The sequence below is a fragment of the Heteronotia binoei genome, chromosome 2 (genome assembly GCF_032191835.1).
Source record: "Heteronotia binoei isolate CCM8104 ecotype False Entrance Well chromosome 2, APGP_CSIRO_Hbin_v1, whole genome shotgun sequence".
Taxonomy (NCBI): Eukaryota; Metazoa; Chordata; class Lepidosauria; order Squamata; family Gekkonidae; genus Heteronotia; species Heteronotia binoei.
In genome coordinates, this window is record NC_083224.1 from 141637159 (window position 1) to 141663443 (window position 26285).

General features: G+C 41.1%; 1 protein-coding gene across 2 annotated transcripts in view; it reads right to left on the bottom strand.

Moving 5' to 3' along the window:
* Positions 1-3033: 3033 nt before the first annotated feature.
* MCOLN2 (mucolipin TRP cation channel 2) overlaps positions 3034-26285 on the bottom strand; it is a 30112-nt gene continuing 6860 nt past the window's right edge. Inside the window, exons 3-14 of one of the 2 annotated variants that reach the window (XM_060232131.1) lie at positions 22955-23128; positions 16990-17143; positions 14400-14487; positions 14217-14313; positions 12440-12539; positions 11548-11660; positions 9418-9567; positions 9202-9303; positions 8988-9110; positions 6924-7130; positions 5501-5616; positions 3034-3400 (exon numbers count right to left, since the gene is read on the bottom strand). In XM_060232131.1, the coding sequence (XP_060088114.1) occupies positions 3364-3400; positions 5501-5616; positions 6924-7130; positions 8988-9110; positions 9202-9303; positions 9418-9567; positions 11548-11660; positions 12440-12539; positions 14217-14313; positions 14400-14487; positions 16990-17143; positions 22955-23128 (1461 nt within the window). In that variant the 3' untranslated portion in view covers positions 3034-3363. The remainder of the gene's footprint in view (positions 3401-5500; positions 5617-6923; positions 7131-8987; positions 9111-9201; positions 9304-9417; positions 9568-11547; positions 11661-12439; positions 12540-14216; positions 14314-14399; positions 14488-16989; positions 17144-22954; positions 23129-26285) is intronic. The other variant, XM_060232132.1, reaches the window with a different exon arrangement.

A 26285-nucleotide genomic window follows, 5' to 3' on the forward strand; every position in this document is an offset into this window, starting at 1 on the left:
GAGAAATTCAGTGAGATAATCAAGGCACAGGCTATTTGGGGCTTTAAAAACAAACACAGCTGCTTGAATTATGAAAATGAATTTGTAGCCAATGCTGATATTTCAAAGAAGGTGCTATAGTAGAGAACTGAATCTGACAGCAGAGTCAAAGCTGAAAATTCTGTATCAAATGGAGACTGGAAGATTCAAGGACAGTCCCATCTAGGGCATACTGCGACAAGTCTGTCTCAAAGCTACTACATCATATATAACACTGACAGGTCTGTCTTTGCTGAGGAGCATAGTTTGCATATCTGCTGCAGCTGCTAAGACACCCATAGCCTACAACCTGGAAATGTAACACAAATAGATCCAGTAGTATCCCCAAATTATATACCTGATAGTCTGGGAAACAGAATGATTTTATAACAGGGATTTCACTAACTGTCTGGTCCTTACTGTTTTTAGTGGTGTCCTATTCGAATAAAATCTAAGATTATTCACCATTTTTAAAAAATGTAATACACTTTGAATCTCACTGGATCTGATAAAAAGGAGAAAAGGGAATTGGGTATCATCAGCATACTGATTGTACCTTACCCTTTATTCCACAACTTTCTCCAATAATTTCATGTTTGAAAGCATGGGAGGAAAAAAAATACACCCTGAACAATGAAGAACTCCATACAACAATCCCCATAAACAAAGAATAGTTTCTAATCCATTGTGGAATCTACTGTTCAGGAAGAAGTAAAACTATTAAAATGTGGAGATTTGATTCAATTTTTAGTAGAATAGTATAGAAAAATACCATTGACTGCTGAGAGGTCCAGGAGCAGAGAACCAACATTTCACATTTCACATTCCCCATATCTCTCCTGGCCTAGGCCATTAACCAAGCCCGCATGAGTTCTAGACTGAAACCAAACCAAGATTGATGCAGATAATCAGAGTGTGTGAAGGCTCATTAACGTTCGCCTCTTGTGTACCAATGTAAGGCAAATGCAATCAAGTGTGAATGGGAAGAATATTCTGTAAACACACCGATACACATTCTAGGGAGTTGTAATTACTTGCAACTATGTACATAGAACAGCCCACTTAAATCTTAAATTGCTTGTGGACAGAATAGGCCATGTGGAACTAAGTTTACAATACAAAGTCATGGTGTCTGTGAACTGCACCCTGTGAATTCAACCAGCCCTAGACAGCATCTCCACAACTCCAGCTTTTGGACTTCAATGGTTCTTTCCCCCTTGGCACTTGAAATACATTACCAGTTAAAATCCATTCACCCTGGTGTCTGCATGTGTGGATGAGACAAACATTTACTCATACTGGCTGTATGCTAAACTAATTGTGCAGTGGTTCTATCATTTGCCCAGCTCATCTATAACGAATGCATAAGCAAGAGAGTGCCAAGAAATTTAGTCAAAGAGCAAATCAAGATTTACTCAACCTATAGGAAAATGGTTGCATCAAGCAGCTTCTAGGGCTTTTTTTTTTTTAAACATACTATATTCAGACATTACAAACAGGTATATTAGTGACAAGCCTGAACCTGAAATCACAACTGAAGACTTATTTCAGGGTTGTTTAGTCAGTCTCCAATTTGTTCTGACATCCAAATTATACAAATCTGGATGTGGGGGAAAATTCCCATTTCACTAGGCACCTGCAGTCAGACAGCACACAGGGATGGCCCTTTATTCCATTCCTCAGGGAGCTGTCAGACTTCCCAGGCTAAGCCAAGGCAACCAGCAAGAAGCATTTTAAATGGTGTGTGTGTTTGAAATGCTATCTACAGTTGATGTCTGAGTGTTACAGCAAAAGCCAACTTTTGTGGTCACTGGTGCCAAGTGTGAAATTCAGAAGTCTGAATGAAACAAAAATGCACAGTCCCCATCTCAGTATTTCTGATTTAAGCTTGTCCTATGCAACAGCAGTCTCCAGACCATTTGCTCTTAGGAGATAGTGAGATCAACAACACTGTTTAAAAAAAATGATTTGTGAAGCATGGAGCTGTTCTAGTCCTCTCTTTCAATTGTGGAATAGATTTATATATTATGCCACATTTTTATAGTCAAGCTGGAAGTGACGGGAAATCCACAATCAAGTAATCTGGTTTAAGAGAAAAGTATTAGCAGACCCATAGAGCAGCTTTGAAGACCAGGTGAATTTAGAATTTGTGCTTCACAATTTGCCCTACACTTTTCCTCAGCTCCTGTAGTTAGCTCCTCTGGAGAAGATGGCAGGTACCCTATCTTATATAATAGAGTCTGAGAGCCTGTCATTTCCTCCATTTTCATTTAAATTTACAACTTTCATCCCCAGTCTGTGATCCAAAGTAGCATTGTAACTGACTAGTGAACTCCCCAAATTTGCCATTTCAGAATGTGCAGTATTTCCTTCTGGTATTAGGATCCTACCATATTCATCCTAATTTTTCAAAGAATGAACTTTAGTATAGTATACTGAACTATCAAGGGCGGGGGGGGGGGGGGAGAGAGAGAGAAGAGATAAAATAGTGTCACTGCATTCAAAAGAATGCAAGAAAATACCTGTACACTGATAACTGGTCCATTCACATGCCCTGCTGGTGTTTCTATTCTGGGTACTCAGACATTACAAAACATTTTAAAGATTTCTTTAGGATAGAACTGTCCCACATAGTCAGAACCACAAGCAGTCAGATGTGTTATTTCCAAGACAGTTTTATAATTATGACTCAACTTGAAAGCAGCTTTCCTGATATATGGCTTCTAGATGTGAGGTACAATGGGGAAAAAGCTGTATCCAGAATATTAAAAAAAACAAACACGCTAACTAGCAACTGGTTGGTTTAAGATGGTATGTACAAAACAAGATTTAAATCAATGTAATGCCCAAAAAAGTAGGTCTGCTTTTTTATGCAGTACTTTGCATATATTTAACAAATTAAGTCCAGTTTAAATGTAAGACTTAGTATTAATTACAAATTAAAGCTTAAGTGAACACACTGCAAGAGATACTACTAAGAATGGCATATTTTGGAACATTCTTAAAAGGCAAAAAGAGGTTTCACAGAAATATTTTAATATAAAATATCTTATAAAGCTGGTTACAAGTTGAGGATTGACAATGAGTAAACTTCAAAAGGGTGAAATGGTAACCAGCTGTTTACGCAATTCTAGCTCAATGGACAGTTCACATTCTACACTTTGGTCATCTGGAAGACATTCTCTTGATAATGTTTGTGCTTGCCATAAATTAAGGCCAGTAGTCTATAGAGAACACACAGCCAAATGGCACGGTCTGTTTGCAATCCAGAGAGTCTGCTATCCACAGCAGTTGGTTCCTTAAGTGCAATAATTTTAAATCAGCACCACTAAGAATCACCAATCTTCAGTTAATAAGCATCAAGTCATCATCACTGTTCCATCTACAGAAGGAAGAAGAAGTCTGTCTCATATATTGATAGCCACAGAGAAAATTCTAATAGAATATACTGAAAGACTTCCCAAAAACTTAATTTGTAAGAGTAGCATTATCTAGATTTCCAATCTTCACTATAAAATTTTTAAAACCTGCCAAACACTCTAATGGCACATTCCAACAAGTAATGGAAATACTAGAAGAAAGTGCACTCAGAAATGACATGTCACAAAGACCCATAGCTTATCTCTCCCCATATCAAGGTCCTATCTAAACATCTGTGATGGTTTCTGCCCCAAAGCAGCATTAGGATCAGTCAAAAGTGATCAATATGCACTCCCAGGCTGAATTCACACATGCCACTTAAAAGTACTTTTCAGCCCCTCTTCCATGATCTATGTGCACATGTAGAAAGGCAGTTTTCCCTCCATATGTGTTATCAGGTTTCTGATAGCCATGAAGGAAGGTTGATTGACAGCTGCTTTCCCATCTACTTGCACTTCACAACAAATGTGTGATTTTTAATTTTGCATCCAAATCATAGTATCCAGGACTTAATCAAGTAGGGGATTCAGCAAATAGTAGGCTGCACATACGCTCTGTGTCCACCACTGTGCTTCAGAAAGGTGCAATGAGAAAAGCAGTGGCAAAAAGCCAAAACCAAAGCAACTGGACTTGTTGTTCATGAATCCCATGTGAAGATATATTTCATTCCTATGTCCTGCCTCATCTTTGTTTCTCCAACACCCATGGCTCCCTCATGTCCCTTCTTTTCTTCTTCCAGACCAATGTCTACTTTGATCAACCAACAGGTTGAGTAAAGGAAGATGAACATACGTTTCTGAACTCCTATTGCTTCTTAGCATAGTATACAGTCTCTTTGGATCTTAAGCACAATGGGAAACTATTCCAGATGCAGTTTGTATGTGTCCTCATTCAGCAAATGAACATAGGTGAGGATCAGGGCCAGTGCATTCATGCATTTTACCTCTCTATCTGTGCTGGTTTGTCCTTCCAGGTCTTGGGAGCAATGTTCCCTCTAAACTGCATGTGTGAATGGCCACTAATTAACACAGGAAGTCCCACTCAGCAGTCATCTGGAGCTGCACTGCCCATTGCCCATTTTAAGATTATAGCAGTTATATTCTGCTCACGATGTAAACTGCTCTGCTCAGTAGCAGAAAAAATTAGAGGGAACATTGCTTGGGAGCTTGAAATGTTCACATCAGTTCAGCTGATATCAGAGTTTCACCACCACAAATCCAGTGTAAATCAGACCTTGGTAAACAGGAACGCTAAGCCATTTCTGTTCACTCGAGGGAAATAGGAATCTAAATGAGGTGTGCCCTCCATAGATATTCTTCCCCCATTTAATTACTTCCCCCATTTAATTGTTGCAAAATGATTACAATTTAAAGTACCTAATGCAAATCTGGTCACATAATTAGGATTTTAATTTTTAAAAAAGAATAATACCATTATAATAGTCTGCCAGCAATGTGTTTTAAACCAATCAAAAGTAGTGCTGCCAAGGAAGAGTTTGCTCTTTCATGGTATATATAATCAATAGTAAATCCTAAACTCCTCTAGATCCACTGAAGCAAATGGGTTTAGAGGGGTGTAATTCTGCTGAGCATTGCACTGTCGCAGCTTTGCTGTATAACAGAAAGAGCATAGTATTTTACTCCAGTTATGTTCTGTTCCTTCGCCATTGCTCGGTGCAATTTCCTAAAGTTAAGTGTAATAGTAACCAACTCCACAGCTGGATTTCTGGTTGTGCTCCTCATTACAAATCAGACAAATGCTAATACAGTGCTAATTTCAACAGCATTTAGGAGAATGACAAGAAATGAATAATAATAATAATAATATAACAATTAATTGACCCATCACAGCTAGTGCCAGGCTGCGGGGAATGTACATCAATGATATAGCGGATACATAAGTTTAATATAAATAAAACAATTTAAGCTAAAAACATCTTACAAAATCCAATGTGGTGTCCTACTACTTTCTTTCTGTTCCAAATTTCTGGATATTGTATGGGTGGGGAGAGCTCAGAGGGGCAGGGAAATGAGGTGCCAGCTTGGCAAGACCATATACTGACCTCCTGCAACAACAGAGACTCATGGATGTCTGTGGTCCTATGCTGTATTCTTCATTGCCACACTCTCTTAGAAATTCATGAAGATCTGTCACTGGGAAGCCACTCTGCTGGTATTTCTGATGGAGGTATGATGGTAGAAAAGGGAAAAAATAAATTTAAGGAGTTATGTTACCTGGCCTAAGAGTTACTGTCCCCATTTAATGCTATTCACCCAACCATTATATCACATAGAGGGACTGCTTTTTTTCCTATCTTGTTCTTGACAAAATGGCTCTATAGTATAAAATTGCAAGTATTTATGCATGCTAGACTACACACACAACAGATCACAGAAATTATTACTTTGGCTCTGTACTTTGCAACATTTGTACTGGGTTACCTTAGCTATAAACATGACTCTAATAACTCTAGTGAACACTCTAAAGCAGGGGCCCCCAACCTTTTGGAGCCTGTGAGTATATTTAGAACTTTACACAGCATGGTGGGTACAGCCACAATAGGAGGTGAAGCCAGGCACAAAATGGCTGCTGCAGCTTACTTTTGGTCACATAGTGAAGATCCTGGTGCTATGGTAGCAGCTGCTACCAAATTAATGTTATTCAAAATCAGCACATCCAATCAAATTTCCAGGGGCCAATCAGAAGATTTGCTGGGCAAAAGCTCCATCTGGCCCCACCCACATTGCAAAAATACTTAAAGGGCGTCAGGAAAGGTGTCAGCAGGCACCATGGTGCTCACAGGCACCATGCTGGGGACTCCTGCTCTAAAGCAAGGACAGAGAGCAACTCCTTGCTTTTGACATGCATTTGCTACTGCACAGCTGCATACATCTGTGAATCTGGAGGATCCAAATTCAAATCTCTGCAACTATGGATGCTTGCTGGGTGATCTTGGGCCAGTCACATATTGTCAGCCTAATCTACTCCCCAGGGTTGTAAAGATAAAATGGAGGAACAATGTGAACTACTTTGGGACTCTATTGGGGAGAAAAGTAGGGTATAATGAAGTAAAATATAAATATTAAAAATATAAAAAAAATTATTTATGTGCAGCACTTAATGCATTTCTACACCTTGTCAAACATTCACAAATTGAAGTTGAATTCAAAAACTGCTGAATTTCTTGAATGTCAGTCCTGACAGGAAATAGAGGGGGGCAACCTTATTTCAAAAGGCTCTCTGCAACTAACTGCACATGGAGAAGAATCACCACCATCATTGTGCTTGGTATGGTGCAAGCCAAGGCCAGCTGTATTACCACTTGTATAGCAGGGGTTAGATTAGGAAGGGGACAGAAAATTGCTTTCACAAGAAAACCCTTAAGCATTCATGTAACAAAACTAATTTAGCATCTGTTTGGTCATGTGTTACAGCCCAACAAGAATGTTGAACCACAGATGAGGAAAATACAAGCAGCAGTTTACCTTTATGGTGTCATAGGAGTCTGTAATAAGTGCAATAAAAAGACTAAGAATCATATAAATGAAGAGGCTAATGAAGGAATACAGGTATAGCCGACTGAACAGCCACACCAAAGCGCTCTTCCGCTGAAATTGAGCAAATGTAGCAAACATGTCATCACCGTTGACCAAAGAAAACAGGCATTCTGCTACCGTGTTCAGATCTTCAAACTAGAAAATATAGAAAACAAATAGTTACCTTTACACTTTAAAGAGTAATAACATTAAATGTTTTCATTTCTAAAGCATTTTAAATGGGTTATAACAAAGTATTAAAACTCAACAATGACTAAGTCTACTATGACACACAGGACCCATGAACATATGAAGCTGCCTTCTACTGAATCAGACCCTTGGTCCATCAAAATCAGTATTGTCTACTCAGACTGGCAGTGGCTCTCCAGGGTCTGAAGCTGAGGTTTTTCACACCTTTTTGCCAGGACCCTTTTTTGGAGATGCCAGGGATTGAACCTGGGACCTTCTGCTTACCAAGCAGATGCTCTACCACTGAGCCACCATCCCTCCAATCAGAAATCAAATGTTTACATTAATTAAAACAGTTTAACCAGGGCAAAAAAGAGCTTCAGAGAAAATCTGTAGCTGATCTCAGAAGGTAGTAATTCCACAGGGACAGAGACACAAGGTGAAGCTCAATTGGCCAGCCTCACTACAGGATTTTAATACAAATGTGCTTCTTTCTGACTTCATGTAGTTTTCAGAGTTACTAGAGCAGTGATCCTCAGCATGGCTCTCATGCGCATTATGGTGCCCACCAATTTATTTCCTGGCAGCCACTTGCTTCTTCCAAAGAGCTACTCTTGCTTTTCTCCCACCTAACTGGAGAAGGAAGAGCTTCAAAAGAGACATCACCTTCGGGTCTGCAAGGGATCTCCACTTGGAAATAGTTCTCCCATCAGAGGAAGATGCTTGCATCTCCCAATATTGTTTAAGTGCCTCTTGTGATTGGCCCCTACCTATTACAGCAACACTTTCGTACTGGCACCCACTACCCTCTGTTAAAGTTCCAAATATGCTCATAAGTTCAATGAAGTTGAATGCCAACTTAAGAGCATGGTACACCATTCTTGCTAGACTGAGCAAACTACTCAGAAATACATTTTACATGACACTGAAAATATGAGTAAGCCAGAGTTTTCACCAGGAGATTATTCTGATTTACCCACATAATTTATTTGTGCTATTTTACTTTAAAGGTTTGGGAACAGAGCATCCAGTTCGAAGAATAGCAAGCTGACAGGAAGATAAGTGTCTAATCCACCATCACAGATGCAAAGGGCCTAATTCTGTACGTACACACTGGCTCCCTGTCCAAAACATACTTTGGTTCCAAACTCCAGAGGAGCTTTGGGAAAAGCTTTCAGTAATACTGAAGGAACTGCAGTTATCAAAGCAACAAAGAGATGAATGGTGCATTACACGTGCCTGACTAGATTCTAGCTTAGTTTTACACTTGTACCTGCGGAGGTAGATCATTATGTCCAGGACATGCATTCAATCCCATACAGAGCAAGTTCAGAAAGGTCAAACACAGACTGTAATTTGGAAGCATTTAGAATAGAAGGTGAAAATTCACAGGCTCTACTAAAGCTTAAAAAGGACCATCAAGAAAAGGCACCAGACATTTCAAGGACAAGGTTAAGCTCCTAGTAAAACTGATACAATACTGCCCTCTTGTGAGAAGCTAGAATATCTACTACAGTCTCAGACACTATATTATGTTCTATTCATTGTTCCATCAAAGATTTATCAAAGCATTTGTGTTTTGTTTTTCCTACAAAATGTTCGTGTATCAAAATTAAGCATCAAACTGTTTTCTACAAGCACAGATCTGACTCCGAATGCACATATCAAGCATGTACATACAATTTAAGTAGGTGTTTTGAGTGCAGTGTGTGAAAGCTTTATCCATGTATGACTAGCAATGCTACCCCCCTCCCCCTCCTCCCCCCCAAAAAATACTGTTTAAATACTGCAGCAAAATTTGGGTTAAAAAACCACCCTATATACCTTTTCATGATATGGTCCTAGAACAATCCAACCACAGAAAGTGTAACCAAGGTATATCATCCCAGCACAACAACAGAATCTTAGAACTTTGGGTAATGAGGCTTGCATGGTTAAAATTAGTACCTATAAAAGAAGGAGAGGGAGAAATAATCAGACTTACAAACATGAAAGTAAAAAAGTAACGTTTGAATCAATATTTGATTCTAGGGCTTACGTTATAAGTCTGGAAATATCCCAAGTATCGGATGACTCCAACCCAAACGAATAAAGTAGATGTACCAAGCAAAATGCTGCAAACATCATAACTTGCAAGGTTCTGAAAGAGTATTAAGTAACAAAAACAGATTTGTGAAACTGCTTGTAATGGGAACGCAGAATTCCCAGAGACATCATTCCAGAATACAAAGATTGTTCTACTACTACTACTTACCTTGGCTTTTATTTCCATTTTCATTATAGAGCCAATTATAGTCATCATATCACTAATAATCACCAGGACATACCACCCATTTATAAATTCCAGGCGATCTGCACTGCACACATGGCGTTTATATTTCTCCAAGAAGAAGTTCACAAATCTCTGTTTAAAATATTTTTTAAAATTTAAAAGTTGTAAGTTTCTGCTGTTTCGGAGCAGGAAGCACACAATCACATACTAGTTCACTTTACATTATTTGGATCAAAAAACATAAGTAATAGTGCACAAAAGTAGCTCCAGCATTAAATCCCCACTTGCTATGAAAATCACTGGGTGACCTCAGCCCAATCACACTCTCTCCACCTTGAAAAACAGCTGTTGCAAAGATAAAATCAAGAGGGGAGGCCACAGTCTATGCTTCCCGGAGTTCCTTGAAGAAAGGGCAGGAAAAATGTACTAAATGAATAAATGAGTATGGAAAGGTTGTGGAGGAGCTTGGCTGCAACATGTTATGGCAACAGAAACTACTATCTACTTAGAATACTGAAGAAGGATGGGTACACACAAAAGCTTCTACTTTGAATAAAACTTCGTTGGTTTTAAAGGTGCCACTGAACTCAAACTTTGTTCTGCTGTTTCAGACCAACACGGCTGTCCACTTGAATCTACCATCTATTTAAACATCATAGGATTGTAACAAATATTATGAAGATAATTTGCTCTTATACACCCACTTTTTATTTTGCACTGATGATGCAGAAGCACCATAACCAACAACTTGTTCCTAACCTCCCTTGGAAGGAACCCAAGCTGCAATTTCTTCCACTGTCACCCCCCCCCCCCCAGAAAATAAGTCACATGACTTGCTCTCATATGGTCTAGGGCAGGGATAGCCAAACTGTGGCTCTTTCACACACATTGTGCGGCTCTCAAGCCCTCACTGCCCCATCAGCTGGCTTGGAGAAGGCATTTGTCTTTTTGAATCACTTCTCCAAGCCAAGCCATCTGGTGCCTTGGAGAATGCATTTAAAGTTGATTTCTTTCCACTTCTCCCATCCTCCTCCCTCACCCCATCTACTTGCCTTCTTTCCTTCCTGTCTTGTGGCTCGCAAACATCTGATGTTCATATCTCACAGCTCTCAAACACCTGACATTTATTCTATGTGGCTCTTACATTAAGCAAGTTCGGCCACCCCTGGTCTAGGGCCCCTCAAATGATCCTGGCATTAAGGAAAGGAGAAGTTCTGCAGAACAGCTCATTCTCCTGGAGCAACAGATCTAACAGAAAGAAATACAGGCTGCTACAACATGATGCTGGCAATACCCTTCCCAAAATTTACCAAATACTGAGAGAGATGTAAACAAGGAGAGCAGGTATTCCTTTAAAAAAGAGAGAGAGTTAGGAAGCTAGGAGATGTTTGGAGAAGGCAACACTCACTTATTTTAGTAACCTAGCATTCATAGGAGGGTGGAAGCTCAATTTTATTGTACCCTTCTCTACTAAATCCAACTGATGTTATTAGGGTTCCCAGCCTCCTTCTGGGGGCAGGGTTTCCCCCTGATTTCAGGGCCTCCAACCTGCCAGCATAGGATTGGTCAGCAGGGGAGCCCCACCCCTGAAGAGCTCTGTCAGTGCCCGACGATGTCATCCAGAAGTGACATTAATTGCACCAAGCATGTTGCAGTGGAACACTCTAGCATTTTGGTTAAAAACTCTATGGCATCATAGAAGTTTTTTTACCAAAATGCTAGAGCATCCCTGCACAACCTGCCTGGTGCAAGTACATCACTTCTGGATGATGTAATAGTGCCACATGGGCAAAGCGCATGTAAGGCAAGTTCCCCTGCCAGCAGCCAAGTAATCCTATATGTTATCAACAGTGAAACTGGCACAAAAATAGATGCAACTATCCTGCCTGATCATTATGACCTCTTGTGAACTAGGTCAACTGCTGAAAGATTTCATTAAAATAAAGCAGTAGGACTAAAATCCACACATCTTAATTTGTTACTTATGCAGCTGCCTTGTTTTTATTTTAAAAATCAAAATTCAAACTACTTTGTTTCTAAGACCAAAATACAGGGTCTGTACTTGTTTGGAGAAAATTAAAAAACAGTGATCAGAATACCGGCAGTACTTACTTTTTGCAATTTCAAAGCAAGAACAATGGATCGTGTGCAGAGAATAAGAGAAGCAAAGCAGCTCACAATGACAAACCCATCAAAAACCAAGATATATTGTGTGTTCTTCTGAACTGTTGGAGAAAATATAATCTTGTATTAATCACTTTCCACTCTTTCTTAAAACAGATTGCAAACAAGTCTAAAAATCACAGCTTGCTGTTCAATGCATTATAATCAGAACAACCAGCAATGAGCCAACAGAGTACCTAGGACTGAGAGTATAAAGCTTATACACACACCACCCCTTTCAAAGGTAGTTCTCAGACGAGAGCCACTTGGAAACTGAGTACAAAGAGTGCTGAGAGGAAAGCATAAGCAGCAATCCACAAATCAGAGGTTAAGAAATCTTTCCATACATAGCAACACCATAATTTCTCCATGCATTCAAGAATAATTTTTAGCTCTGTATCCTTCCCAAATAAATTGAGGGCAAATTACTATAACTTGAAAATACTACTGCTCAAGCCATCTTCTGTCTTACTTGATAGAGCACATCTATCATTTATGTGCAGTAACCGAAGCTTAGGCTAACAGTCCTCCAATACCTCCCAAATTTGCAACCAGATTATGAAATTATAAAGACAACTGCAATCCACAAAGTATATTCAATTGCAATTCTCTATAAAAGTACAAATTAGCATTGTTTGTTGTCTGAGCTTAGAATGAAATGGCTCATTTCACTCTCAGAAAAATTATGCCAACTTCCCCCAAGTCTCAGTATGACAAACTTCTGGGCTCATCAAATATGGCATACATAGTTGCTGTTCTAGTGCAGTCTTACAATTTGTGGTTTTGACTGCGTAAGCAAGAAGTATACACATGTACAGATTACTTTTAACATAATACTTACTAGAGCCGGATATGTTCAAGTCTTTGCATTCCTCAATATCAGCATCAGTATCAAAAAATATTTTCATCTTACCACTGTGGGCTCTATTGTTAAAAGTGATCTGTTAATATAAATTCAGGAATTTAAATTCATTTGCTTGATACAATAAGGCATTTGAATACTTGAGATCATATACAGTAACCTTTACTCATTAGATATATACCTTGTGGATAAAAAAAAGGACGCTTACAAACATTTTAGAAATGTACAAATAAAACTGCTTCCACATGGATGCTTTGCTCTGCCATGGCTTCCTTACAGCAGTGCTGCTTTAGGGGATTTCCACATGTTATCTTCTATTTATCCTGCTTCTGTGTCCCCCCCCCCCCCCCGTCCCTCCTTTTGCAGCAGACTTTCCCATACCTGGTTTGATATGATCTTTTTGGAAAGATTGCTGTCAAGCTACCTTTGTGCACATCAGAAGGTGGATCCTTTTGAAGGCCTTGCCAACATCTGCCCATTTTCCTTACCTCAGCCCCTATGGCCACCATTTTTTTCCTGAAAATGCTGGAGGATATTTTCAGACTTTTTTTTTTAAGGAAGTGCTAGATTACTATAGTGTTAATGTCATGATAACCTATTACAACCAATTTAGCAGTAGTTTCCAGCTTTCATTTTTTTTAAAAAATGCAGGTTCTTAATCCTTTTTGATGCAGTGTTATAAAAAGAAAGTTGCAGGATGCATGTAAAATGGCAATGAGACTTACACAAAGGGTGTTTTCGCACTGACCTTACTCTGGAGTGACGTCCCTCTTCACCGCGCAGCGTCTGCGCGGATTTCGCACACGTTGCTCCGCAGAACCCAGAAGAGCCGTAAAGTCCCATGGCTTTTGCATCGCAAATGTAAACCGCCAAAAACCAGTTTACATTTGCGACGCAAAAGCCGCGGGACTTTGCGGCTCTTCCGGGTTCTGCGGAGCAACGTGTGCGAAATCTGCGCAGACGTTGCGCGGTGAAGAGGGACGTCGCTCCGGAGTAAGGTCAGTGCGAAAACGCCCAAAGACTTATTCTCATGTGAAAGCAGCTTAAGTAACACTAATAGTTTTTAAAAGTCATTGAGTTAAGGGGTTTGTTATGCCGAAGCAGCTTTGGCCAAAGGAAGTATCGAATCAGCAAGCCTAAACTGTTCCACCGTATCTCTGCAACATAGGCTATTAATTGAAAACAGTCATATCAAAGGAGAAACAAAGCAGCAGGCATTTTTACCTTCCTAACAATCTCCAGCTGTCAAAATATATATCCCAAGCCAGCCACCATTACAGGCCTTCTACTTGCTATGGAGATAGGGCAGAAATTTATCTACTTGGGCTTGGATTCTAAGCAGCATGAACAACCCTACTCTACTAGAGGAAGGCAATGTATAACCCTCTCACGCCTCCATATCTCCAGGAATTTCCCAACCCATATTTGGCAATGCTACTCCCATGCCATTAGAACAGCAGCTTGGGATCCAAGCCGTAACATTTTATTAAGCAAATTGCTTAATGTGCAGTTTCAACTGTTTATTTTAGGTATGCAGTTATAAACTCTTTGTAAAAAATAGAAAAAGATGTGGTTAATCATAAAAACTTAGACATCTGAATTATTGTTGTGAGCCAAAGAACTGAGAGATTTGCTTTTTTCTCTAAGATCCTCTTTCCTTATTAACTGCTGTATATTTGACAGCAGAGCAAGAAAGACCTCTTAATTTAAGAAAATGCAACATTTTCAGTGTTCAGATTTTAAAAAGAATACTTACTGTATTCTCAAATTCATAGCAATCAGGAAGCTCACGGGCATGAATGGTTTGTAGATCGATACCTTTTAGTTTAAAAGAAAGTTCAACTTCTATGAGCCTGAATGATTTGAAAGAGAAAGAACATTATGATACATTCCATCTTTTTAAAAAAGAAAGAAAATCTGTCTCCAGAGCTCACTTTACCTATAAAATTCAAGGCTGAAAAACGATGAATTCCTCAGATCACTTGTTTCTTTAACAGCCAGTACTTTTGGCTCTAGGAGGATGCAATCTGAGAGATAAAAAACAAAGTGTTTTTTTCCTAATTAAACTGGTTAGATCACACCTCCTCTTGCTCCAGGCAGGAGTATGCAAATTTATGTAGACTGTATGGGCTCAGAGCAAGGCTGACCCTCCAATTTTACCATGGTCCAGCTCCATAACAGATTTTGCATCCAACTAGACATACTGCAGCCCCTACTTGGATCAGCCCCTTGTTTGCATCGGAGGTCCTTATCTCACTGCCCCCTAAGCATCTCAGAGGATGGCGGTGTCTCACCTCCACCTCCAATCATGTGGGCCCAGAAGCCTCCAAGTCCACTGTAATCTCCTCATGGTTGTTTGGACCCAGTAAAGTTCTGCTGGGATTTTCCAGTGCAGTCGGGGGCCAGCTGCAGAATAACCTGAAGCCTTGGGTCTGCCAGTCCTGATAGTTTCCCATGCCACTGCAGATGTATCTGCCATTGGCCAGTCTCCAAAGCTTGAAGCTTTAGGTAGCAGAGGCCTGTGTCAGCTGTTTCCCCATTTTTTCTGAGGTTGGCAATGGAGCCCTTCCTCAAAGTCTTTCTACCTTCCATACCAATAAGGTAGGAGCACGGCCGGCTTGCCCAGTAGGCAAACTAGGCGGTTGCCTAGGGCGCTGGGAGGGTGGGGGCACCAAATTGGGCTCCCCACCCCCTCCTGGTGCCCTAGGAAATCACCTAGTTTGCCTGCTGCCTCCTCCGCCCGCCCACTGCTGCCACCCGCCCCTCGTTTCCCTTCCCTGCCACCGCATGATCACAGTGCGCAGCACAGCAAGGCAGCAGCAGCACCCCCTTCCCGTCCCTTCCCTGCCCCTCCACCACTGTGATCACAGCATGCAGTGCAGCAAGGTGGGAGCAGCACCCCTTTCCCTTCACCTCTCTGCCACCATCCCTCATTTCCCTTCCCTTCCCTGCCCCGCCGCCGCAATCACAGTGCACCGTGCAGCAAGGTAGTGGCACCCCCTTCCCTTCCCTTCTCCCCCCTTCCCTGCCCCCACGTTCACAGCCCGACGTGGGTGAATCTTATCTTTAGAATCTTGGAGCTGAAATGAAGGCTTGGCTCTCCCTTCCTTCCGGTTCTGGAAAGGAGGGTGAAGAAGCCTTCATTTCAGCTTTGTAGTTCTAAAGATAAGATTCTTCCGTATCGGGCTGTGAACCCACTGGGAGGGGGGAGGGGGAGGGAAGGGACAGGAACGGAGTGCTGCCGCCTTGTGGCATGGGGAGGAGGGTGCAATAGATTGCTACGGGGGGCGCAGGGGGGGGCTGCCTGGAGAGCCACACACACGGGCCGGCATTGGCGGGGGGCGGCAGGGGGGGGCGCCTGCCTAGGGCACCAAACACCCATGGGCCAGAGCTGGGTAAGAGACTCCAAGAAAGTAGGTCTAGCCTCAGACTCAGTAGATCTCTGCTGGTTGTAACTACACAGTCAGGAACCAGCTGTAGAATGACCCAAAGCTTTGGGTCTGTCAGTAATGACAGCAGCTTGTAGATGAATCTGCCATTGGCCAGTCTCCAATGCCTGGAACCTCAGGTGGGAGAGGCAAATCTTAATGGTCCTTTTTTTAAAAAGACCGATAATGCCTTTCTTCAAGGCTTTTCCATTTGCTGGATTAACAAAGCTACTGAAACTAGAGAGTCAGCCTTGCTCTGAGCCAATACTGCACAAATTTGCACAGCCCTGCCTGGAATGTATGACCTAACCAATTTTGATAACTTCTCCTACTGAAGGAGAACAAAAAATCACACATTGGAAAGACACTATACAAGCCAGCAAGTCCCTTGAATTTCTGAAACTACTATTGCTCGTTCTTTCAAATCTAAACTCTTATTTCCTTGGTTCTTATAAAGCAAGGAGAACAGATGTTTAATGTCCTCCATGAAGTTTCAGAACTCCAGAGTTTATGAGTCTCCTTTCAAACACAGTTTCCATATTATATTAACATAACGCCTTTAGATTCAGTTGTTACAACAATGCTCAAGACTTGCTTCTTTCTAAACGTGGCAGGCAAGAATGGGCCCTGTGGAGAAGAGCTGCCAATATTTATTTACTTCATTTATACCCTGCCTATCTCACCAATGGAGGCCCAGGATGGTACTCGACTGGTAAATTAATGGCCATGTTATCACTGAGAAGGAATCAAGAACTGATACTCTTGATGCTTCCCTTCACTACAGGCACAAACATTTCTCCCCTGAATGCAAATACTCACAAATAAAGTGGCACAAGAAAAGACACTTGCAAACAGCTCCAATGAATGTCATATAATTAAAATCTCCTGACATCACAAAATCTTGAGCACTCCACAATTTCTTATTGGGCTTCAATTTGTAGATCTGGGGGCTCAAATAATGGATACAATGACTCCTTATATAATGAAAGCAATCCTAATAAGTTTACTGCTCATGTCTAATGGGGCTTACTCCTCTGAAAGTGTGGTTGGGATTACACTAAAACTCCCCCAGTTTACTAAAAAAATCTAGTAGTTCTATACCTGTTTCAATAGTACTGTCTATGTTCAGAGTGTCATTGGAAGGAAGCATTTTGCTTTTCCTGTATTGCTGTTTACATATCTGCAAGCCCGACAAATCATCTTCATCTTGCTCATAACCAAGTATACCCAGTGATATATTTTTCAGTTGCCGGTACTAGTTGGAAAAACACAACAGAATTTTTTAAAATATATATAAATGACAGTTAAAGCACAGAGCTCCCCCTCCCAATACAGACATATACACAAAAGTGAATTGAAGAGTGCCTTTTCATCTGCAAGGTGTCACGTGAACATGGCATAGAAAGTACAGGAGATATTCTTCTCAAAAGCCACATTCCTGAGATCACAACATGTGTAAATATAAATATAAATACATATAAACAAACGATAAATTGCAAGATTCATTTTATTACCTTAAAAAAGGGGGGCATTTTGGCTGCCCTTAGCTAAAATGCAGGCAAAGTTAGTCAGGCAGAAGCTCTTATCTGCTTAAATACAGTTACTTGGAAGCAAATCTAATTGATTTTGAGCACAATCCTAGACAGAATTACTCCCAGACCCAGTGCTGTACTACATGATGATAGACGAGTCTCTTGGTCTCTTCCAACAATATGCTATTTCAAACTAGGAGTAAGGCCTGTTGTGAAGAAAAATACAATGAGCTCTAGAAGGAGGGTCTGGGCAAGTGCCCCACCCACCCTTGCTGTCTTCCTACTCACCCAAGTGAAGGCATTCACTTCCTCCACCTGCCATCTAAAGAGCAGTTGTAATTTGAGTGTTCTCCAGCCCTCACATGGAGACTGTGTAAACCAAGGGAAGAACACAGGAAGTTGCAAACCAAGAAAAATGTGTTCTTTGAAAATTAATCAACACTTAAGATTTTCAGATTCACTAATCTTATTTATAAAATTAAAATTACTTAGAGAACTAGACCACTCTCTCAATAGAGCACTTAGAGTCATTCACAAAACAAAAATATTTATATAAACAAAACAATAAAGAGTTCAGTATAAGGTAGAAAAATCCATCACATAAGAGTCCAAAAAGTAGGTTTTTGTTGGCACGCAGACTTCTCCTTGCAAAAATAGATAGGATATTCAATGATGCTATGAATGTTCTGTAGAATGCATTCAGATATTGAAGAGAAGTACTATTGATAACACAATTCCCAGGTAAAATTTTGTGTTTTGATTAATAACTACTTCTGATCAATATACTTCGATAATCTGGAACTGAAACATATTTATGCAAAGATAATGCATTGCTGAAGAGAATCAAGATTCAAAAATAAAAGCAAAGCTAAATGTATATCAACAAATACACTCACCCAATGCTCAGAGGTAATTTACATGCAGTAAGTCAATTTCTTACAGTGGCATTAGCAGTTCTCAAAGGGAAAGACATAAAGTCTCAACCTTATATACAGTCAGGTGATAATCTCAGTTGCACTTAAAGGCACTAATACAGAATTTTACACCAATAAAGATGTCAAACATACTGAAGTATCATAGAAAAGGAGTGAAATCAAGAGCTGCATTTAGTCCAAAGGGAATAAACACATTGTTACCTATTGCCAATCTCTTTATGGAGCAATCTGAGGTTGAGAACTTTTATAATATGGATGTTAATCCTTTTTTTCCAACATATTGTGGCCTATTATAGATTTATAGATGATATCTTCCACATAGTAAGTGATCCTTCTATAGTAGAGCCTTTTGTAAATTGGTGTAATACCCTACACCACACTATTAAATTTAGTTATTCTAGCAGTAGTTCTCAAATTAATTTTCTTGACACTACTGTGTATTTTCACAGCTCTACCAGTTTGGGTGCTAGGGTTTTCCAGAAATCAACTGACAATAATGCCCTTCTGCATTTTGATTCCTTTCACCCACAACATATTAAACAAAATTTGCCCTACAGCCAATTTTTGCGCTTAAAAAGGAATTCAACATCAACTGGTGATTATCAGACCACTAGTATTAAATCAACTGATGTTTTTAAGAGTCGGGGTTATCCTTCCAAAATAATACAACAGGCTACGAGCAGAGCTGATTCTGTTCCTAGAAAGGAGCTCTTTAAGAGTAAAAAGAAGGAACAGGATAACCTGATCTTGTCTATGCTATATTCTCCAAAAGGTAGATAGCTGGTTCAGATCTTGAGCAGGCATTGGCATGTAGCGCAAACAGCATTAGGTGGTTTGGAATTTCCAGTAGTGGGGTGGAAAAGGGGACAAAACTTACAAGACATGCTTGTTCACTCTGATTTGATTTCCAAAAGTGACCCCGTATCTCATTTACCTTCTGGGCATTTCAAGCGTGGAAAGAACTATACTATTTGTCAATATACCATACAGTCTAAAGAGATATGTATAAATAATTTTACATGGTACTTGAGATATTACTCCAACTGTGAATCTTCCAGAATAATTTATTATTTACGTTGTAGCTATATGTTGTTATATAGGATCAACAATGAGACCTTTTAAGTTCCATTTCCTTGAACACCTGTCTCGCGTTGAGATGAAGGTCATGGAGGCACCAATAGCGAGTCACATGGTTGAGTCTGGTCATGATCCTAAGTTACATAGGGGTAGCATTGTATATAAGATACAGCAGAATGATTCACACGATGTAAAAGATGTGCACAAATTATTGTTGCAAAAGGAAACATACTTTATTCAGAAGTTCAACACATTCCCTTTGGACTAAATGCGGCTCCTGATTTCACTCCTTTTCTATGATACTTCAGTATGTTTGACATCTTTACCAGTGTAAAATTCTGTTTTGGTGCCTTTAAGTGCAACTGAGATTATCACCTGACTGTATATAAGATTGAGGCTTTGTGTCTTTCCCTTTGAGAACTGCTAATGCCACTGTAAGAAATTGACCTACTGCATGTAAATTACCTCTGAGCATTGGGTGAGTGTATTTGTTGATATAAATTTAGCTTTGCTTTTATTTTTGAATCTTGATTCTCTTCAGCAATGCATTATCTTTGCATAAATATGTTTCAGTTCCAGATTATCGAAGTATATTGATCAGAAGTAGTTATTAATCAAAACACAAAATTTTACCTGGGAATCGTGTTATCAATAGTACTTCTCTTCAATATCTGAATGCATTCTACAGAACATTCATAGCATCATTGAATATTCTATCTATTTTTGCAAGGAGAGGTCTGCGTGTCAACAAAAAACTACTTTTGAGTAGTGCATCCTTATGGACTCTTATGTGATGGACTTTTCTACCTTATACTGAATTCTTTATTGTTGTTTTGTTTATATAAATATTTTTGTTTTGTGAATGACTCTAAGTGCTCTATTGAGAGAATGGTCCAGTTCTCTAAGTAATTTTAATTTTATAAATAAGATCAGTGAATCTGAAAGTCTTAAAGAAGTTTAACAACTTTAAGTGTTGTGATTAATTTTCAAAGAACACATTTTCCTTGGTTTGCAACTCACCTGGAGATTGGCAACATTGGTTTCCCAGGAAGAAATGAAATTGTACCTATCTGAGGTTCCATCCCTCCTCAAATCCCACCCTCTCCAGGCTGCACCCCTTAAATCTACAGGAATTAGCTAACCTGGAGTTGGCAACCCTATCTTCTTCCTTTTCTCTGCCCCTCTGATTTCAGCTTTCCATCACCTTTGTCCTCCCTGCAGCTTCTAAACAGAAAAATGATAGTCTTTCTCTATGGGGGGGGGGGGGGCAAAGCAGCTTACATCATTCTCCTCTCCCCCCTCTGATCTGAACAACAACCCTGTGAGTCAGGTTAGGCTGGAATTCTGTGACTGGTCCAAAATCACCCAATCAGCTTCCACAGCAAGAACCAGGGTCTGGCAGACCCCACCCTGAAGCTCTAACTTGTATGTTTTCCTCAAAGTCCACCACAAAATCTCCAGGAATTTCCCACCAACCTGGAAATGTGTCACTAAAGGCCTCTGGGCAAGTGTCCCCCCCCCAGTCTTGCTGTCTTCCCACCCACCCAAGTGAAGGCATTCACTCCCCTCCCCCACCTCAAGGGGAGCTGATCTCGGCCATCAGGAGATCAGTTGTAATTCTGACTGATCTCCCGCTCTCGCCTGGAGATTGGTAACAGTGGTTCCCATGGGAAATGGGCTTGTTTGGAGGGTGGTCTTGTACTTGTCTGAGGTCCCACCCTTCCTCATATCCAACACTCTCCAGGTTCCACCCCTCAAATCTCCAAGAATTTCTCAACGTGGAGTTGGCAACCCTATCTCCTTCTCAGCCAACCATACTGGGATGATGCTGAAGGGAGGAGGGAGACAGGGAGTGACAGGAAAGAGACAGGAAAGACAGTGTTATATACTGAACCCTGTTTTGCCACAGCTTGAGTCTTCAGCTAGGCTACTAAGAACTCTAAGCTTTGCCCAATCAGGAAAGAGATTGTTTCAGAGGGAAATGTCCTGATTGGGCCTTAAAAGAACATTTGGATTGGCTGATTTTTGGGACACTTGTAACGAAGAAGGAGGAGGAGGAGGAGGAGGAGGAGGAGGAGAAGGAGATATTGGATTTATATCCCGCCCTCCACTCCGAAGAGTCTCAGAGCGGCTCACAATCTCCTTTACCTTCCTCCCCCACAACAAACACCCTGTGAGGTGGGTGGGGCTGGAGAGGGCTAGGGGTTCTGCTGCCCTAGACAGAACCCTGCGCCCCCACCTCCCCAGGATGCTAATCTCACACGCAAGGTGCGTGCGGCACGATGATGTCAAATGTGACATCATCGCTTGGCCCGCCCAGCCCTCTGCCTCTTCAGAGGGAGCTGGGTGGGCAGTGGAATCAGAACAGAGGAAAAAGCACATGGGTGGCCATTGCCCACCCAGCTCCCTCTGAAGAGGCAGAGGGATGGATGACCCACCTATCGCCAAGCCTTCTTCCCCCCTTCAGAAGGAGTTGGTTGGGCAGCGGCCACCCACATGCTTTTTCCTGCATTCCGATTCAGAACACAGGAAGCACACGGGCAGCCGTTGCCCAGATAGCGCCTTTCCTGATTGGGCAAAGCTCCCACCCACTCATACCTACCTTATACCTGCACTACATTGATGACATCTTTATGGTCTGGACACATGGTAAAGAAGCCCTGGGCACATTTCACCAGGCTTTCAATTACTTTCACCCTACCATCAATCTGACAATGAACCAGTCTATGCAAGAAATACATGTTTCTGGACACCACTGCAAAAATAAACAATGGACGCATAGACACTACCTTATACCGGAAACCTACGCCCAGGGCTTCTTTACCATGTGTCCAGACCATAAAGATGTCATCAATGTAACACAGGTATAAGGTAGGTATGAGTGGGTGGGAGTATAGATTGATGTTGAGAAGTAGGTGGACTACAACTAGGAAATAGATGTCCTTTTGTGATTTACCTAGACTTGCATAAACACCAATTGGCAGGAAACTTTAATTACCTTTTATGGCTATCCAAACCAAGTGGCCTTCTAAATTGCCACACTGTTCTACCATGTGATCCCAGCCAGTTTGCCCTCTTAATCAACGAACTGCATGTATTTCAGCCCACACAAAAGCTTACATTCTGAATAAAACTTAGTTGGTCTTAAAGGTGCTAGACTCCTGCTTTGTTCAAAATGTGCCTTAGACCTTCAAATATGAATTGTAACATTTCTAACACCTTCTTCCATTTCCCCAAGCATTTACAGGTAATCTGCAATTACACCTTCTTAAAAAAACATGACTTCAGACACTAGTCACATTGTAAGAGTGGATCCAAATTCAGAAGACATTTTATTATTGTAATAGGTCTCAGAAAGGTACTTGGAACCACCTCTGGCCCAAAGGCAAAAGGTCTCCTATGGACCCCTGGTTTTTTAGTTAATGCTATAATGTATGTCCTTTGAGTTAGCTATAATGATTGCAAATGCCTTCATAAACATATCAAAAATTCTGTGTTTTGAAACCATGGACAAATACCTACCTGATTAATTGCAAAAAAGATGCTGTCATAAACATCTTGCTGTGTGTACACACTACAGCTGTAGTCATCTTCATCAACACCAGAGTAGTTTTTCAGAAACAGATGCTTGAATGCGACTGTGTTCTCTTCTTTGAAGGAAACCACTAATTGATTACTCAAACCAAATAGGATAAGCTGAAAAAGACAAAGCAGAAAGCAGTGTTTGAACCTTTGCACTAGGGTTGCCAAGTCCAATTCAAGGAATATCTGAGGACTGTGGGGGTGGAGCCAGGAGCAAGGCTGTGACAAGAATAATTGAACTCCAAAGGGAGTTCTGGGCATCACATTTAAAGGTCTATGAATTATACAAAGAGTAAAGTTCAGGAGTACAAGTGTTGATGGTAGTCCCTTTAATTTGTCATACTGGTTTTACAGCTGTTCGTAATATAATGAGGTCAGTCAATTTGGAATCACAGCAAGAACTGATGCCTTGGGAATTGTCTAGAGTGATTCCTGTAGTAAATAATTGTGAGCACAGGGTAAATTTTTTATTTATTTTCCCTTGCTTTAAAGTGTGTTTCTGTACATTGCTTTTTATGTATAACTGTCAATTTCAGTTCCATAAGTCAGGTGGCCAAAAGAAGAAATGTTTATTCATCGAAACTTGATTGTATCCAGGAAATCACATTGCCAACCCTCATTGTTCAGCCAATTAAGTTTTCAAGGCTATGGTCGTTTTCGCACTTAGCGTTTGCTCCCCTTATTCCGCGGCGCAATTATGTCCGGATCATTTTTCTCGTTTTCGCACTAGTGACTCTTTGCGGAGTCGCCTTCCCTGAAGCCCCGGCTCAAATCGTTTCCCCACTGGCATCGACTTGAGTTCGATGCCCTGTCAATCATTTTTTTTTTAAGCGTAAGTCTGGTTGCGTAAGGACGTACTAACGTAACATCGGAGCAGGCACAGCTGTTCCCTCCCCTTCTTTTCGTGGACAAACCGCATCACGTGTGCTGCTGCTGCTGCTTATGGATTGGCTGCAGCTGTAGAATCCTCCACAGCCCTTTATGTATTAACAGAAGCATTCACAGTGGAGAATCCTAGCACTAGATTCCCCCCCCAAATTCTGAAGTTGCGAAATATCGCAATAACGAAGAGAGAGAAATCGAGGGGTTTGTATGTGTGTGTGTGTGTGTGTGTGGCAGCTTCTTCCTTTCCCAGCCTCGCTCCCTCCCGGGTGGCGAAGCTGGGATTTCCTCCGCTCTCTTTCCCCTCCCCGGCTGGCGCTTGCAACGGGGACCTGACTGATTCCTGCTGCCAGAGCACCCCCCCCGCCCCATTCTCTCCTTCCCCTTCTGTGGCGCGTGTGAAGAGCGAGCTCGCGTCTATTTTCTAACCGAGCGGAATGTAGCCAGGGAGAAGAATGCAGGACTCCAACTTCCCATTTTATACATGGCGATTTTGTGCAGGTCCAGAAATCCTGGTGGCACAGCTGAGGGAGGCATTCCCTTTTTAAAACACACACACATGAATGCTTTGGCCCGCACCGGCACTAGATTCCCCCCCCCAAACAATGGTCGTTTTCGCATTATCGAGATAACGCAACAGCGAAATAACGCAACTAAAGTCAATAATAATAATAAAAAATTCTAACGAAACCAATTGAAGTGGCAATTGAGGCTATTCCAGGAGGGGTTTTTTTTTTTCTATTTGTTAATTTCGAAATATTGCTATTACGCAAAACTGTGAAGTTTAAAAAAAAATGGCCGTGCCGGCACTTTGGGGAAGCGCCGCGAAAGGCTGATGATTGGCCAAGGGGGTGGATGGGGTGGGAGGACGGAAAGGGAGAGGGTGACGCCCACAAAGCAGTCGATCCGGCGTGGATGGATTTCCCACAGCAAACTCCGAGGAGTGGATCCGGTGTGGATCCGGAGGTTTTCAAAAACTCCGGAAGGAGGTGGATCTAGATACTCCGGCGTGAAACCCCTGCAGCGCCGGAGCAAACCGCAGCACCGGAGCAACAGGTGGGAAAACCAGGAAAAGATCCGGAGGTAAATGGGGTGCTACGCCGGAGTAAACGCTAGTGCGAAAACGGCCTATGAGTATTGTCATGTTCTATCTACTTTGTGCAAGAAAAATTTCAGCTTCAGGAACTGCCACTTCCATCATTCAAGCCGCATCTGTGTCTACTTTAGAGCCAGCGTTTGTCAAACAGCTACCAGGAAGTGCAGCACAGTTTGGGATGCCTGAGACTTATTTATGCTTATTTGTGCTACAAATAACCTGTCTTTAGTTTTGTTGCATAATGTTTGCATTACGTGAGTTATAAAAGTGATATATTTAAGCGATATTCAGTTGAGTGTTAAGTCGGAGTATATGGTTTCTGTAATAGTGTTTTCCCAGACCATAGTTACATTGTTTGTGGATAACCCACCTGAGGATTGGCAACCCTACTTTAAACACACCCAAACATATATATAGTTTCTTATCATAAATCAAACAGCTTGCTATGTTTAATATGTGCAAAACCATTACTAAAATGAAAGCCTGGCTTTCATATCAGAAAATGGGGTTACAGCTCATGCCCAGGTTGGTGAATTTGTATTCACCAACCTCAGCATGACCTGCCTTCCTGAATTTCAACCATTCAACCCATTGGGGGGGGGGGGGGGTTCTATTTTCCCACAACATTGCCCTGCATTCATGCCTGAACCATTTTTTCCTCTCTAAAATAAATCTGTTGTTTTTTAACCTGGAAAACCCCCACAATTTTTCCATGCATGATGCTGCTGGAATGTTCTTTTCAATGTGCCAAGAATGAAAGGTGCTCCTTCAGTTTCAATTAAAAGGAATGCCTTCTACCCACTTCCCCCACCTAGCCATTAGGGTTTTAAAAAAAAATTTAAAATCTCTCTCAGCTTCATTGACTAGTCATAACTGCAAGGGAATGAGGGGCTATATTTAGGATTTTCTAAACATGCTGTTTGTTTAAGTGATGCAAAACAGCACAATTTCACTTTGTTATGTTGTGTTGATCTCTGAATGAAGGACAGGAGACTGCAAAGACTGCCAAATGGAAGGTTTCAATGAAAAGAAAACATACCTCCCCATCGATCTGTTCCATGTTTTAATTTCATTTTTATCTCTAATATTATGTTGTTACTCAAGTACACAAGTTACTCAGTTTAAAAATCACAGTTTTGTATGTGTTTCATGTTAACTCAGAAATGGGGGTAAGTAGAAAAAATTACCTGCCCAGCACTGAAATGTAGCAAACTTTAAAGAGGGAAACATGTTCATGGGAGTGGGGTTGCACTATTAACAGGTAAGCAAGTAAAAAGGGTTGAAGGCAGTTTT